The 17,079-nt window shown below is 33.5% G+C and overlaps 1 protein-coding gene across 1 annotated transcript in view; it reads right to left on the bottom strand.

The window, feature by feature from the left end:
• Window positions 1-900: 900 nt before the first annotated feature.
• The window catches only part of Ndst4 (N-deacetylase and N-sulfotransferase 4), a 241,619-nt gene continuing 225,440 nt past the window's right edge, over window positions 901-17,079 (bottom strand). Inside the window, exons 8-13 of the mRNA XM_027935447.3 lie at window positions 15,435-15,558; window positions 13,378-13,552; window positions 7,722-7,892; window positions 6,585-6,694; window positions 2,858-2,960; window positions 901-1,020 (exon numbers count right to left, since the gene is read on the bottom strand). Coding sequence (XP_027791248.2) covers window positions 901-1,020; window positions 2,858-2,960; window positions 6,585-6,694; window positions 7,722-7,892; window positions 13,378-13,552; window positions 15,435-15,558 — 803 coding nt within the window. The remainder of the gene's footprint in view (window positions 1,021-2,857; window positions 2,961-6,584; window positions 6,695-7,721; window positions 7,893-13,377; window positions 13,553-15,434; window positions 15,559-17,079) is intronic.

The following is a 17,079-nucleotide window of genomic DNA, read 5'->3' as shown; positions in this document are numbered from 1 at the left end:
TAGTGAAAAAATATATATATAACTACTTCATCATTGTCAAAGTGAAATTATATGGATTAATATGCTGTAGGCTAAGATTTCTGGACCCATTTCAAGATGGCCTTTCACATAATAGTGATGTTATACAGGTATCCCCGCCCCCTTTTTAATTCCCCCCTGAAACTCTCCAATAGATTTTAGTGGAACCACAATGTCAGGTTCACTGAGAATGGTCTCTCCTGTTTGACGAACCAGTGATATCTGTGAATACAGAACTTTTCAAATAGGCCCCTTTTACAAGATGAAAAGACACAAAAAATATGGCAGGGTACAACTTCACAACTTCTTTAGGAAGTCAAGGAAATTCATAAAGGAAAGTAAACAGAGAAAAATATATGTGGGCTAAATAAAGTAAATGAAAATTATTCAAAAATAAATGTGTGTGATATTATAATTTCTTTTTAAAAAACCCAAATTATTTGTAAATTAAGGGAAAATGTTAGCCCTTTATTCAGCTATTGGGTTACCACTAACCTAATTTACAAACACCTCAGTCCTTATCTTTTCCTTAAAATTTTAATAGGTTCTTTGCATATAATCAGCATTAGCAGTCATACACAGTTTCTGAAAATTAGTTAACAGAGGAATTGAGCTGTATGATAGTCCCCACACTAGAAACTGGTAATACCACAAAACCCCACAATTTTTTTTCTGAAGAGCTTACATAGGGATTGGTGCTAGTAACTGCCAATACGTGCATATATAACAGTTTTCATTTTATGAAAAAGATTGAAGGAAATTTATTCATATAGTCCTCTGTTGACAATCACAAATGCAACAAGGGGTAAAAGTTGTGGGGTTTGTTTTTTCTACTTAATAGTAAAGTAAATATCTTGAGAGGCATGATTCTTGTCTCCAGTGCTATCTCACTTTCTGTAGCTCCTGTCTTAGCCACGATGGCAGAGGCTGCCCCAGTCTATGTAGCAATTTGGACAGTTCCACATTATGATCTCGGTAGTAATTAGAGAGGAAAGTTCTAGACTGGAAAGAAAAAAGAAAAAAAAGATTGAAAGCATTTATCATATTCTCAAACCAGATTATGAAACCTGTATTTCTTAAGAAATTCTGTTATGATAGAGATGTTTACAAACTACCTTATTTTTTTCCTCAAACATCGCTCATTTTAGTCTTTTAGAAAAATTTGGAAAAAGAATAGCTGAAAAATAAAAAAAAAAATAGGTCCAGGTGTGTGCTAAGTGACTTATCTATCATTATAATACATATTTATTGTGGGATCCATGATGATCCCACAGAGAAAAAAGTGAGAACAAAAGTATAATACTAGAGAAGAATAGGTAGGTACCTGGTGAGGAAGCAAATATATAGAAGTTAATGCAAAACATATTATAACTCTTCTTTTAAAAATTGCAGCATAGAATAAAAATTAAAAGTAAGCACAAATAATCGCAAAAACTGAAATCCATGATTGCAAAAAATAATTTACCACATTACAGAAAATTTTTCTATAGTTATTCAGATCAAATATAGATGGTTTTAATCATTAAGAGCTTTCTACTTTCAAAATACCATAAGATCTCTGAAGTGGGTCTTTAAAAAATTCTTATATTACTTGTCAAACTGGAGAGATTGGCCTTTATTAGATAAATGGTAAAAATTAAGGCTAAAATATATCAATGGTTTTAGTTTCATGGTTCACTTTTATTTACACAAACTTCTGGAAAACAGAAAATTTGTAATTAGCCTTTCTTTCTTGATGTCTCTTTCTTTTTTTTTCTTGATGTCTCTTCCTTCATATTATAACCCAGTTTACATAGTTCTGTGAATCTTCAGCAAATCAGCGGAATTGAACACTTTTCCCATGTAAGTATAGGTGGCAATGGCCCACACATAGTTTGTCTATCTGACATGAAAAAGTTCTACCATCTCTTTCAAGCTCTCCCCAATATTATAACACGAATGGGTCACTTTCTTCATAAAACTGCCTGGAGACTTTTGTATGTACTGTGGAAATGGATTTAAGACAACTACATTGCATCTTGGACCATTCACCAGGCCTTTCGTTGCATTTCTACCCTTAAACCAGAGTGTAAACACTTCAAATTTGGATGTTTATAGCAGTAGTGGGAACAGTACATTGATTTTTGGCAGATTAAAGTGATTTCTGAAATCCTTTTGAAATTATTGAGTTCAGAGATACAGTTGAAGGACTTTCTGGTACTTCTGTCTCCATAGTAACACGTGCATCACTGGCGTCCTCCCTTTGCTCACCTTGCCTTCAGAGATATACTCAGGATACCTGAGTCAATTGCTGTTGGTTTCCCATCCCTAGAATAACACTAACACTTTACTTCTATTGAGATTTTCTTTTTCTTTTTCTTCTTCTTCTTTTTTTTTTGGTCTTTTTGGAATTTAGTTTGTCATTGTTATCTTATTGTAAATCTGTGACCAAAACTAATTTCTCTATCCTCTAATAAATGTGGGTTCATAATTATTTTATATGTGTATCCTCTCCATTGCTTAGTTCAGGATCAGTCATAGTGCAGGGGCTGGATAAGTGTCTTAAATGTACAAGAATGATCTTTCTATATTTTATGTAAAAATCACTTGTTTGCTAAACAAGTTTTTCACACATTTGAAAAGGAAAATATTTAAGTTTGAATTGCATTCCAATAGGAAACAATCTATAGGGATATTGATCAACCCTTTGTCTATCTAGTTATCTCTCTCATCTTCTAAATGTATAAACTACTGATGTAAAAAAAAGATCAGAATATGGGAGCATATCTCTGTTACTAATTTTGAAATAGCTGTATAAACAGATTTTTTGCTATAGCAGTTCATATTAGGAGAATATTACCTCTGGATCCATGGGTGGATATTTTCGGCCTTTGCTTTTTCCAAGGCATTTGGTCTTTCCTCCTTCCAGTAGTTGACACCAAAAGCCCTTCTGGGGATCAAACCTATATTAGATGAAACATTTAAAGATTATAAACTGTATATGGAATTTTCAGTGAGAGAGCCTCACCAATTAAATAAAGAAAATGTAGTTTTTCATGCCCATTGTTTTGACTTAATTAGTTTCCACAGATTCGGCTGATTTGAGAGGGGACATTGAGATAAAAGAAACTATTAGTATACATTTTAAGTAATGCCTTCAGTCCAATTTGACATTGAAATTGTTATATTCTATATTTTACTTATGACTCTATATAAAATCAGGGACCAACATCAAAATCACATTCCCTATATAAAGTACCTTTAGGATATTTTATCTGCTTATGATCACTGACAAAATATGTTGACACTGCAGGGCATGGTAGTGCACACTTGTAATCCCAGTGGCTTGGGAGGCTGAAGCAGGAGGATCAGGAATTCAAAGCCAGCTTCAGCAATGGTAAGGTGCTAGCAACTCAGTAAGACCCTGTCTCTAAATAAAATAGGGCTGAGGATGTGGTTCAGTGGTTGAGTGTCCCTGAGTTCAATCATTCATACACATGCATACACACACACACACACACACACATTTCTTTGAAATCATTCTATGATGTATATTAAAAAAACCTAAATGTAATGTAGGCATATGACTCTGAATACAAATATAATTAAACTTTCCAACTTGGAAAACGCTTCATTTTGTTTAATAGTTTAAATGTTTTCACTTTAAAAAAAGGAAATTATATTGTTGTTAGACAACATGAGATACCGGCAATACAAATGGTGAGTGAAAGATTACACAGCTCTTCTTTCTTTTTGTTGAAGGCAGATAATCCTATTGGATGATTAAGGTTCCTACACTCTTAAAGGAAATTCTAATGTTGTTTTGCTTCCATGGCTGCACCAAGTTACAAAAGGAAGGATGTGTGGCCTAATTATTTTGTTTAAAGTGAAATGTATAAGAATTTTTGTTTAGGACTAACAAGATAGGGAAAATGAAAGAATGAACCAAATAAGCAGGGAAATTTTAAATTTATTGCTATGGGACTTGCCGCATGCATAAAACATTGAAAAGGTTTGCATTTTTTGTTGCTCAGCAGATGTTTTAGAAGGATGAAGCATAATTGACTGGGATGTAAAGTTAATTAGTTGCGGAATATTTTGTTGCCCTGGGCCCATTCCTATAATACCGGTACACCTGCAATTTGCGTCTGCACATATGTGAACTCATTTAGGGTGAGAAGGAAATTTCTTCACAGTTCTCTGCCCAGCCTGTTATTAGAGACCTGATCTTTGCAGTCCAAGTTGTCCTAGTACATGTTATCAATTAAAATTAAATACATCACTAGTTAAATGGATAAAAGGAAGACAGAGTCATTTCCAACCTGAACTTTTCAATCTGCTCCCTGCCTATCACAGTCCTTTCTCCAGTTTTCATTAATTTCCCAAGAGGAAAAACAATTCAGCATGATGTGCAAAATGAGATGGGGAAGTCGGCATAACAGTGCCCCAAACAGCATTTTCTGCCTCAGGATGAGAATATTTAACTGTGTTAAGGTAAAATACAGCACTGGCAACAAAGCTGAGATATTTATACACACACTGAGCATCTCTCCTTTGCTCTCAGGTAGTGTGGAGAACTCAGGGTGGACTGTAGTCTCTCCTTGCTCTCTGCAGCAACCATGTGAAGCAGAGCTTAGTACAACCTGAGCAAGAAGAGCCATTTAAAATATTGCAAGTCTAGAGTATTGAAAGTTTTTTAAAAAGGATAGACATAACCTTAAATCCACATCATTTTGCTGTCCTGTTCTCATTTATTGTATTGGCAACTGTGTATATCCTAAATCTAACAAAGGCTATTTATCTTCCCTAAGTTGTATCAATTCATTGTTTTACTTGAGTAGGCATGAAATTGTGAAATTAAGATGGAAAATGTTTCTCAAATAACTGTTAGTCAACTTTTAGAAGATGAGTTGGTTGACACTTGACTTTCTTTATTACACTTAATATCACTCTAGTTATTAATTTTATGATATGTGAGAGATATCAAAATTCCCATTTTATGTTGCTTATAATTTTCCTCCCAAAAGTATGATTTTACAGGTTTATTGAACCACGAGCAACTATTTGTAGTAAACAGGATAGAAGCGTTGCCTAAACTAATACTGAGGAGCAGGGAAGGTATGTCAGCATCAATAACTATTAATGCAAAACATATTATAAGAAGATTGTCTACTAAATCAACAGGGGCATGCCTTGTTTTGTTGCTATTTCCATGTGTAGGTAAAAACTTCATTAGGGTTATTTTAGTGGATAAGGAACAACCAAATCTTATTACTGCTTTTCCTGTCCCTCCATTACCCTCTCTAATTGTCTAATTGCTGATTCTAATCTGCTGTGAACTGGGAAATTACATAATCAGGCTTGTTAGAATTTTGTGTAAAATTTAATAGACTTTGTATCTGACTTTGTGGGGGGAATGTTTATGAGCAAAGTCCATGCCCTTTTAAAATATGTTTTGGCTTCTTGGAGATTTTATTTTGGTTTTTATTTTGGTTTATATTCCTCCTTGCCCATTTGAAATTACCTTAATATATGGGTTTATTTTCCCAAGATGACTGTAACAAAATCTTCCATCCCACATGCTCTTCTGTAGCATGACCTTGTCTTTCCTTATTAAGAGGTGGAATCTCATTTTCCTTTCTTAAATTTGGACTGGCCTTAGTGACCACAGTAACCATCAGAAGGCAGCATAAGCAATGTCCTGTGACTTGCAAGTCTAGGTCAGAGAAGTCTATGACTCTCTTGCACCACAGCTTCCTCAACATTTCACTCCCTCCTGGAACACAGCCACTGTGAGAAAGCTGAGTACCAGGAGAGGCCACGTGGAATCTTCAGCCTACTGAGCACAGCCTTTGAGCCATCCCAGTCCAAGTATGTGGATGGAGAAGCCTCCCAATGATTTCAGTCCTCAGCCATTTGGGTCATATTGAAATACTCAAGTCCTCCCAGATGTGACCTGAGATAATGAGTAAAACAAGCTATCCCAGCTGTGCCTGACTAATTCGTGAGCTACAGAATCCATAAGTGTCCTAAAATAGCTGTTAATTCATGCCAGTAGTTTTGGAGATGCAACAATGGACAGCTGGAGTATGATACATGCTTTCATTTATTTGTAAATATTTTAGTAAATACAGAATAAAACATGAATGTACTTCATTCCCAATTTGGGGCTGGGCACTTTCACAGAAGGAAAGATGTCCATCGATATTTCATTTCTAACTTGTAAATTACTCAGAGGAAGAGAATATATTTCTCATCTTTGTAGCTTCAATTTCTAGGATACTTTCTGCATAGAGTAGACTTGTGAAAAGTTTAGTTAACCAAACTGGTACTAGGGAAAAGCTCCAAAATAGGGGAATTCATTCATCATAATATGAAATACCTATAATACTCTATAAGATAAAGTATTCCTGGCATTCAAAAGGGAGACACTACATGAGTAATGAAGATATTTCTTTGACTGCTTTTGAGTGGCAAAATGATGTATAAATTCATAGCTAGTAGTAATGGTGCTATATACACACCTACCAGTGATAATTTATGATGGCAAATAATGGAAATGAAATCAAGCATGAGAATAAACTCACGTTAGTGCTTCAGAGTAATTGTAATGAGGTGTAACTCCCAGAAACTTCTGAACTTCATCCATCACAGTAGCTGGGTCAGATCTCAGCTGCTGTCCATCAATAATTAGCAACTGTAAAGTCAAAAATAGTCACTTTATGAAGAACAAAACTAAATTGAATAGACTGTGCTGCTTCCCTTGACCTGGTATGACATTAATAAATTAGGTCAGTATGAATAGGAAGAAAACATGAACTACTTAGAACACATTTTAATGTTTGCTCTTCTTGCATCCTTTCAATTAACAATAATTAAAGTTTGCCATAGGGGATTATTTTTTGGGAGTTCTTAAGTGATAGTCCTTCACTTACTTTCTTCTAAGTCAGAAATACACACACTCTCTTGAGTTAGTACTTCAGTGAGAACAGAATATTTCCATCTGTAGTGTAATTAGATAAGCATCCCGACTACCAAATCTCATACGGGCAAACCTGGAGTCAAAGACAGAACTACTGGTCATCCAGATCAAAAAGATCCATCTAGTGTTATAAACCATGACAAGATGGTGGAGGAAGATGTTTGTTCTTGTCTTTATGACCTTCATTTACTGTTCTAGAAGATCAGATTTACCAAAGGAATGTTTAAAAAGAAAAGAAAAACATGTCATTGCTGAAGTCCATTCTCTGGGCCTTCAATTATGCCCTGATCTGGAATGAAAATTATAAGAATATGGATATTTCCTGAAATCCTTATTTTGGGCTATATTATATACTCCGGGAAATGCTGCAGTACTTTGTATTGTGGTGGTCTAGTGCATGAGCTCCTTCTGTCCTTATAAGGAAATCCACAAATTAACTGTCAGTTCTACTAGTAGTTGAAAGGTGTTGCCTGTGAATCATACGAAATTCCTTTGGGAGAACTTACCATTGTGAAACCAGCTACTATTCAAAAGAGGATCCTAGGAATGTGTTTCAGAGTCATTTAATAGAATTTTAATAGTAATAGTGAAATTAAAAATAAAAATTCACATTTCGTCTTTACATACAATTTTCTTTGACAATAAATTTCTATCCCTGGCAATGTTTGTTCACATTTTTCTGTTTGTCAGTGAAACACAATCATGATGTAATTAACAGAGGAAATTAATATCAGGACATTACCTGAGAAGTTGCAAAGTAAGTTAGCCATCTTTCTATGTGGACGGCATACCATCCAGGTATTAGGCATCTCCTCTGCAAAGTTTTTAAGTCAGATGGGGCCCAATATCCTGTTGTAATAACTTCATAGAAATTAAATCTCAGGGCAGCTGGATCTTCATGTGATCGTTGGTGCTTTAAACAAAAAGTCAGTTGTAAGGTTAGTTTTTCAAAATGTTTCTGTAGCTATATAAATGAGTGTGTGCACGTGTGAGATGTGTGTGTCTTTCATATCACAAAATAATAAAGGTACTTGATTATAGAATGAAAAATATGGTCAAAACTACATTTATTAAAATAGGCACTGGCACATTGCTTATTGTAAAATACCAGCCTTCACTACACATCAGGTGATATGCAGAGAGCTTGTGGTTATGTGCATGTCTAAGATGTTTAGTTGAAAAGCAGAGACAGAGTACAAGAATTTTCTGTGTGGATCTGATTAGGAGAGAAAAAGTATCAGGGACAAGACAAATCAAGTCTGATAAAATGAGATTCAGATGGGCAAGAGTGGGCTTACATATTACAGAGCCCACTATTTCATTATAGCTGCTCCTCCAGGGTCTAACGTTCCCATTTCTCAGTATGGCTGGTGCTGTGGAGAAGGCAGATATCTATTTATCATGTTTGTTTAGGTTTCAGATTCATGTTGATGTTAATCAAGGTTCTTTCATTCTCCTATGGGTTTCCAACTAACACTGCTAATTCCCAAGTACTACTTCACTCCTACTTTTTCAGTACAAAATTCTCTTAGTCTTTTATACCAAACTTTCATTGGTCGAGCAGGAAAGAGCCCAACTCAAAGAGAGATGAATTTCTCAGTCAATACAATTTCACAAGCATTTATTATGCATCTTTCTAGAATAAAGAACAGCAATAGGTTCCTGAGATAAAAAGATATAACCTAGAACCATTATCTTCAAAGAAATCAAATCTAGTGTGGGAGTCAATAGAGTACTAGATTGTAACAAAGTCATGTATTTGACTAGCAGTATAAGTTACTTGTGGTGACAGCCAAGCCAATAAGGGGTTAATTTTGATGACAGATAAAAGAACATTTTTCAATGGCTGAAACTTTTAAGTTAATATGTTACAAGAAAGATATTGATAATCCGAAATAAACGAACATAGGAACTAAGAGAACTTTATCATATAAGGTAAGTTAGAGTGAAGGTGGATGATGCGTGTAGGGATAAATGATTTGGTGGTGTGAGATATCTAAAAGTGAATATGAAGAAAATCTAGTAAGGCTAAGGATGAAAATATAATGGAATCTGATATGATTGTGTAATAGCAGACCCCATATGTGAGTAATAAGCCTTATATTTGAGTTAGAAATAGAACAACTAAAAGAGTAAAGATGATTTAGGAAGTGGGGAATAGTTCAAGAGTAACTAGTGAGTGGAAAATTGGTGGGACTAATAAAATCCCCCTAATTATTGTATATACATTGTCCTTCCTAGATGTACATTCACTATGCTGAGAATACAGAAATTTTATAGTTCATTCAATAAACAAAATGTATAGAAATTAGATCATATGAATAAAGAATTATAAATAAGCCGTAGGCATATGAATGCAGGACAGTAACACTAAAATTTCTATTATAAACAGTGATAATCAGGAAGTGTACTTAATCTGTTCTGTATTGATTTATACCAGTTTAGCACTAACTTTTCTTCATATTCCTGTGACTAAGATTAGCATAAAAATATGACCTGGAAGTCACAAAGGGACATATTTTATGGCAAAAATAGCACTTTAGTTCTCTGTGAGGTCCATTATAAAAATATGGGGTAGAAATTACAGTGGCAGGTGACATTTGTAGGAGTTTCTGAATTATACCTGCTGAGCTTTGGATTTATGGTATTTACTGAATAGACAGGACTAGCTAAGTAATAGGCTACATTATTTTGAAGTGTGGAACACTTTGGGGCCCTGCTCTCAGCAATATGGCAATAAAAAGTATTATCAGAAAAAAATAATTCCTTTCAAATCTGTATGTTCAAAGAATTTATTTGAAAAAGCAGGCACAAAGAAGACATACATTATATAAATTCTATTTTACTTAAATGGTTTAATTTATGTGAAAAATTTATTTTAATTTGCTAAAAGCAATGACTATGTTTTCTGCTAGGAAAATCCTCAACATTTCCTCCAAATATTTAAAACTTATAATTAAGGATTAGCATCTTAATGTTTTTGGCACTATTTTAAAAAAATAAATTTATCTTGCTTTGCAATATGAGTTTCATAAACTGAGAAAGACTTACTTTTGTATCCTGTGGGAACACTGATTCAAAGATTCTGATGGTAACTTATGAATCTTGCTTCTAATCCAAGCATTTTATTTAAATCCCCAACTATTTTTAATGCCAATTTGTAATGTCACATTTTTGGCTTTTGTTACTTATTCTTGGTAATACATATTATTGAAGAAATTTTGCAAAGTCAAGAAAAAGGAAGAATAAAATTTTTATGGAAATTATTTGTCTTATACCCTTAAATTTTCTTTTATACCCTTAAATTTTCTTTAAGTAAATCTTCCTAATTTTCCCATTCATTTCCATATTTATTAAACATACACATACACAAAATTCATTCACATAGTTGATATTTTGGAATATATATACCCTGTTACCACAATTCAAGATCAACAATTTCAATAAGTTATCATTCCTGTAGACAATTTACATTTCTGTGGTCAGCTTTATCCCACTCATGTGCAAGTTCATATCCCCTTTTATTCATCTCTTCAAAATGCAAGCTCCCTAATCTATTGGTCTCCTTTTCATCAGATTAAACTATTCTAATTTCCCAAAGGACAGACCATCACAGTGTCTTCCATTTCTCTACTCCAGGCTTCTGAATTTACTAGCACATACATTCATCCTCTCCAACATCCTTCAAGTTTCATGCCAGAGATTTTTAGACAGAGACCCATTAATAGAATATAGTGAGGTCTATGAATTTGGATCAACAACAACAACAATAACAACAAAAGCTCTTTATTTTCAGCAACCTCTAAATGAAATTTAACATTTTCTTTAATTGTGAATGATGACAGTAGACACACTAATTATCTTACCTGTAATTTTGCCACCAACAAAAATCAGTTATTTTATATAACATTATAGGTGTTTCAGATATATCAAAATGTTGCCTATGCTCATCAATATTACAGTGGTTTGACTCGCCATTAGAACTTGTCATTAATGGTTTAGTAAATAAAACTATTACTAGTTTAAAATATTCTGATTTCAATATAGTTTTTTCCTTAGAAATTCTATGTGTTTAATTTCATGTTTTTAAAATGTATTTTTATTCATTAACCTATTTACTTTGGCTATCACTTCTTGGTTCTTCACAGGGTTTACTACTCATTTTCTCTCCTTACCTGTACTTCTTTTTCTTTGGAAACTTTCTATCTTAAATCAAATCACCACCACTACACAACACATACTATGTTTCCCTTGATCCCACTTCAGCTCCTATATAGTAAGACAACACCTTGTTTTTTCTCTTTAAAATCACAATTTTTGAGTCTTGCAAATGCTATTACTATTCCTTCATCCCTGCTTATTATTCTACAACCAAACCCATCTAGTTTTTCTCTTTTCACTCTGTGGCTAGGGGCTTTAACTCCTGCCTTATCTTTCAAATCAATGAAAAGAATTAAGGCCTTGTTTTACCCAATTGTGTAATTTCATAGCAGCTCTTTGTCACTGTGTCACCACCTGCATTTGGCAGCACTGTCTCCTCCTAAATTTTAGGTCACCATGTTCCTGAATTTCTTCACTGGGACTGTTATTTTTTTGTCCCTTTTGATACCTTATCTTCTCTGTGCTTTTCATTTCTAAACTGTCTCCTTGGGTCATTTCATTATTTTTGTGATTATGGCTCATGTGGCAGATTCAAAGATTTCTGTCTCCAACTGGGACCCCTTCCCCATAATGCCAATAAATTATACTGTTCCTTTCTGTTAAGATGAGAATCCATATGTCATAATCATCCTTTTCTTTTCATTAGCCTCACATCTCCTGCCCTACCAGGAGATCTACTGTATCCTTCTTCAGGACATCTTTTTGCATGGGAGTGCATGGGCATCATGTAGTTTCCCAGATTGGAAGGAAACTTGATTCATCCTTCATACTTCCTTCTTAGGCTCATTGATTCTAATCTCCAAACATCTATTAATATTTTTATACTTCCTTCACTTTCTACTTATACCACTATTTTTCAGCAAGCCTATTGCAATACCCTCTAGTTTGACTTCACTGAATGACCGTTTGTCATACTCCAATCCATTCTTCAAATAGAAGATAACATAATGTTTTCTAAATGAAAATCTGGTAGTAACACACTGATTACTATTTGCAAAGGCTTTTAATTGCTAAAAAAAAATGGCAGCCCTGGTGTGCCTCTGTGTACTATGGTTCTATATACCATGGGCACTTTGCATATACCTCTCCCTCTCCTCCATTTGCCTTCTCCCTTCACACAGTTACTTATGTATTCATCATTCAGTTCCAAGTAGTTCATTTCCCTAGAGAATTCTCTTGGAGCACCTTTACGTACTTCCTCACAGCATAATCACAATGTTTAATTATTTATCTTTATGATTAGTACCTATTCACACAATAGAATAAACACAATTCTTTAATTACCATTTTATTGATTAGAACTATAATGAAACATACTCATACAATATTCCACTTCAGTGTGACACAAATCAATATTGTCAGGCATTTACCTTTTCATTTGTTCCTATTATTATAGATAGTGCTACAATGTATGTAAATATTTGTTCATACCTTTGAAATTTTCTGTACCTTCAATCCCAAAAAAGGAATCACACTGAAAAGATCTTTACACACCTTTTGATGCTCTTACCAAACAAGTTTTCAGAAAATATCCCAAATGTACCTTTCTTTTGGAATGCTATCAACCTTTATTATCACACTGTTGCCAGCAGAAGTATCAGTAATCTTGTCAAGATATTATAAAACTTTCATTTTAATTTATATTTTATTGATACCTAATTGGTTTGATCATTTTTCCCATAAACTGTTGAGCAATGTGTATACAATTTTCTGTTGTACGTGTATACAATTGTCTGTTTGTGCCTTTTGTTCATTTTATTACTGATACTGTTCATTTTATTTAGTGATTTGGAAGAATTACCTATAAATTTTGTTTATAAATTGTTTACCCTGTATTTATTAAAGCTATCCTTTTTACATACTGACTTTTAATTTTGTTAATTTTTTAAAGACCAACATTTGACATGATTGTATAGTTTGGGCAATTTATTAATTCTTTGACATATGATTTTTTTCTATTATTTTATGCTTGAAAATCCTTGTCCAAGTTGATAGTATGAGTTAAATATTCAATTTTTATAGTCATAAATATATGCATATTTATACATTATACAAATACAACTATATATGTGTATATATGTGTGTATGAATATATGTATAACAAATACATATATATGTATACATGTGTGTTTTTATATTTGAATCTCAGTGTATCTGGTTTTTATTTTCATGATTCACCATTGCCTATATTCAAGCTACAACTAAATGCTTTCAGCAGTGTTTTTCATTGCTCATACCTGGTACCAAGAGTATGCCCTGTCTGAAGGGTCGATGAGGATTGTGATGATCTTGGCTTTGGGGACTAGAGATGCAGCTCGCTTGGGAGCATCTTCTGAATGGAAATAATTAGCACTCTTTTCAAATAGAAAATCACTTGTAATGTTAGATGGAGTAGGAAAAAAGTCCATATACCTGAAGATAGAGAGAGAGATGATTAACCTGAGATTTGATTAACCTGTACTCTGATTAGGAAGCAATTTGAACATTTTACACTTATTTGACCAATTTGTAATTATTATGCTATAAAGTAGCCTGAATAACAGATATTCTATACACATTGAGTATGAATAAGCACAAAATATTATCATTATAATAACTTATTTGGATCAGGGGAAGGAATGAAATGGAGTAAGTAGTTTTTGATACAGAACAAAGGGAAAATACTGTACATTTGAGCTGATACTCTGTGTTATCAAAAGCCAAATACAGAAATATTGTTTATTCCTGGCAAACAGAAAATTATACCATCTTGCTTTGCTAATATTTTAATATAGTTAATGTGTGTTTGCAAATTATGTGAAAGAAATTTTTAAGGTGAGATTGAAGTTCACAAGATACAAAAATGTGCAAGTCAAAATAGCTATAAAATACTAAACAGATTAAGGGATGGCTGTTCTCCTTTTTAGCTGCTGCATAATTTGTAGTATATGTAGCAATGTGAGCACATTATAGTCTATCTAGAGTAATTAAGGGGATATTTCCTGCCAGTTGATCCTGTGGTGCCTCGGTAGGTTCATTTCTCCATATGCTGTCGGAACGTTCCTCTGTGTGTAGATTATGGAATCAATATGTTTTGAGGTTAATTCAGTACAAGGCTTTAATTATGTGTGTAACCCTCCTTACAGCTCATCACTTCTCTAACCCTCAAATGTTCTAGAAATAAATAATGAGAGCAATTAAGAATTCATATAAGACACTTATTTTCCTCTTTGACATTTGTTATTATGTTTCCCAAATGTGGAGTGTTGAAGAATCTCATCTATATTCCTGCTTAACAATTTGTGTTCCATTTGAGCTCACAGATAAGAGAAAAGTGCTGTTCTGCTTTTAATAATATGCATGTAATTTCAATACTTAGTCTTTTAAAATTAAGGTAGGGTAGTAATATCCTAGACATAAAATGGTCACATCTCTGCTCATGATGGAAAACCAGATATACTCACTGGCATTGCTCCTGACTGACATTAATCCTAAATCCTGCATCTAAAAGGAATGGGTCTTTCACTCAGGACAAGTTCATGCATGATGATGACCCACAAAATTGAGGGAAATTTACTCAGGTAAGATTGGCCTTATATACCTGAGAATTAAAAATCAAATTTAGGACAATATTGTCTTGGCAAACTGGGATAGAGCTAGGGAAAACTCACCAGAGTGAATATCATCTCCAATACCAAGTTTATTCTTTTTTAGTTTATGAAAAATTTTATGATAATTAAAATTACTTATAATTTATCAAGTACCAATTAATATTTTTTCATGCATGTGTGTTATTAGAGTTGATATGGTTTGGGAAATGCTCTCATTATTTGCATGACAAACATCAGCTTATATTGTAATACAGTATATACAGTCTATGGGGTTAATGAAGATACATGTCACATAGTACAAAATAAAGCAACGTACTGATTTATTTGTTTCCTCAAGCATCATTGTGAAGACAAAGTAATGCGTTTAATAAAAAAATTCAGGCACTGTAAAATAATAGTAGGCTTAAAGAGAATTTTAAATATCCTTATGAATAATTCTGATGAAAAATATCACATAATGTTTTTTATTCAATCATATTAACTTACCAGAAAAATATTATCATTATTGCACTGTCCAAATCAAATTATAGGCAACACTGATTAAACATATCATCATTATAAATTAATTTCTAATTCACTGTGGTAGAATTGAGCATAACAAATTTATTCTGTAATTATGCAGATGCCATGCATACATCTATAATTTCTCTGCAGTGATGGAGCATGTGTTCATAATGGAGTTTATTTTTTGTTATTTTTCTTACCAGTCAATTCCCTTGTGATAATTGTTTCCATTAAAAAATTGAACTTCTTCAAATGTTTTGGGGCTAGGGAGATTGCTGATGATGGAAGGGTGCATAAGAAGAAATAAATAAAGTGCAGTTGTTCCTATTACAAAAAAAAATAAGGTAAAGGTTATATGAAATAAAAATGAAAGAAAAATTGTCACTATAGTATTTTCCTTTGCTCAAAAAGTAATATTCAGAAGACCAACTCTTTCCGTTGTCAAAATGATGTCCTTGACATCTCTTAGGTATTTTTCATGTAGTAACAATTCAAGTGTGTCTTTATCACTCTCTGTGATTCTTTTTACTTAAACATCTGATTTAATATGAGTACACAGCAAAATTAGAACAGACTGATAATCCACCCAAAGTAGAACTTCAGGAATAATGCAGTTCAATTTCCCTCCTCGAGCATCAAGGGCATGGGGTGCTTCTACCTTTATCTCTAGCATCAGACACAGTACCTGAAACTGATGGGTCATGAACTGCCATTAAAATGCAGATTAGGTAAAATCTAACTATTCAACGGATGTTGCTGTATTATTCTGTATATGACCCTAAAGTAATGGTTGGTGATAACTCTTGATAAGAAAAACAAGTATACTACCCTTGATGAATTTAAAGTCCATGCAAGGACTTGGGTCAAGGAAATTTTAATATAGTGGGGAAGATATTATAATAAGAGACAACTAGTGTGCTCTTACAACATTTGAGAAGAATGGATGATTTAAGTTCTGGGAAGTCAGTGAGGGTTTCCAAAAGGAAGTAATTCTAAAGTTTTTCCTTGAAAACTAAGTGTTACTCAACAAGATTGAAAGAGCAGCTCAGAATTCTAGAAAGATGGCCATTTGAATGTTCTCTCCCAAAAGGACAGGGCAACCAAATCTGATGACTGATATTCAAGGCAGAACAGACTAGCCAGTGGAACCAATTTAGTGTCCACATATAGACATCTCAGATATGATCCATGAAGCTTATTTCTATCAATGACAGGCCAGAGACTGGGAGAAATAGCAGAAAGGACTCATGAAGTGACTGGGTCATCATAGCTCATATAAATCAAGGATTCCCTTCTTGAAAAGTTTCACAACTTTTATGACACATTAGAATAAAGTAGGGTTTTCAGATGTCTCAGACCTGGGAGAACTGGAGATGATATGTGGGCTGGCAGAATAATAATCATTGCAGTTGGGAGATATGGAAGCAGAGGTCATCAGATAAGTGGCATTTTGGTCTAATACAATTCAAACTTTTGTGAGCAAAGGCTACTGTGCTCTAAGAATTAGTGAGACTATCACTTTACACAGTAGACAAGATACAACAGACACATTAAAACATCTATAATGGGTGGCTCTCAGTTTAATAGGATGGAAAAAAATAAGATATTCCCTTATGGAGGCTAATTACTAATTGAAAAGACTTTTAAGAAATAATAATTATAGAATCAAGTCAAACAAACTTAAAAGAAAACTGAAAGAGAGAAAATTGGTTAAAAATTAGAGACTTTGGGGCTGGGGATATAGCTCAGTGGCATAGCACTTGTGAAGCATTGGGTTCGATCCTTAGTAGCACCACATAAAAATAAATAAATAAAATAAAAGTATTCTGTCCATCTGCTATTTGC

This window comes from Marmota flaviventris, chromosome 7 (genome assembly GCF_047511675.1).
Source record: "Marmota flaviventris isolate mMarFla1 chromosome 7, mMarFla1.hap1, whole genome shotgun sequence".
In the NCBI taxonomy this organism is placed as follows: Eukaryota; Metazoa; Chordata; class Mammalia; order Rodentia; family Sciuridae; genus Marmota; species Marmota flaviventris.
The sequence above is the reverse complement of the archived record's forward strand: the minus strand, read 5'-3'. Positions and strand labels throughout refer to the sequence as shown.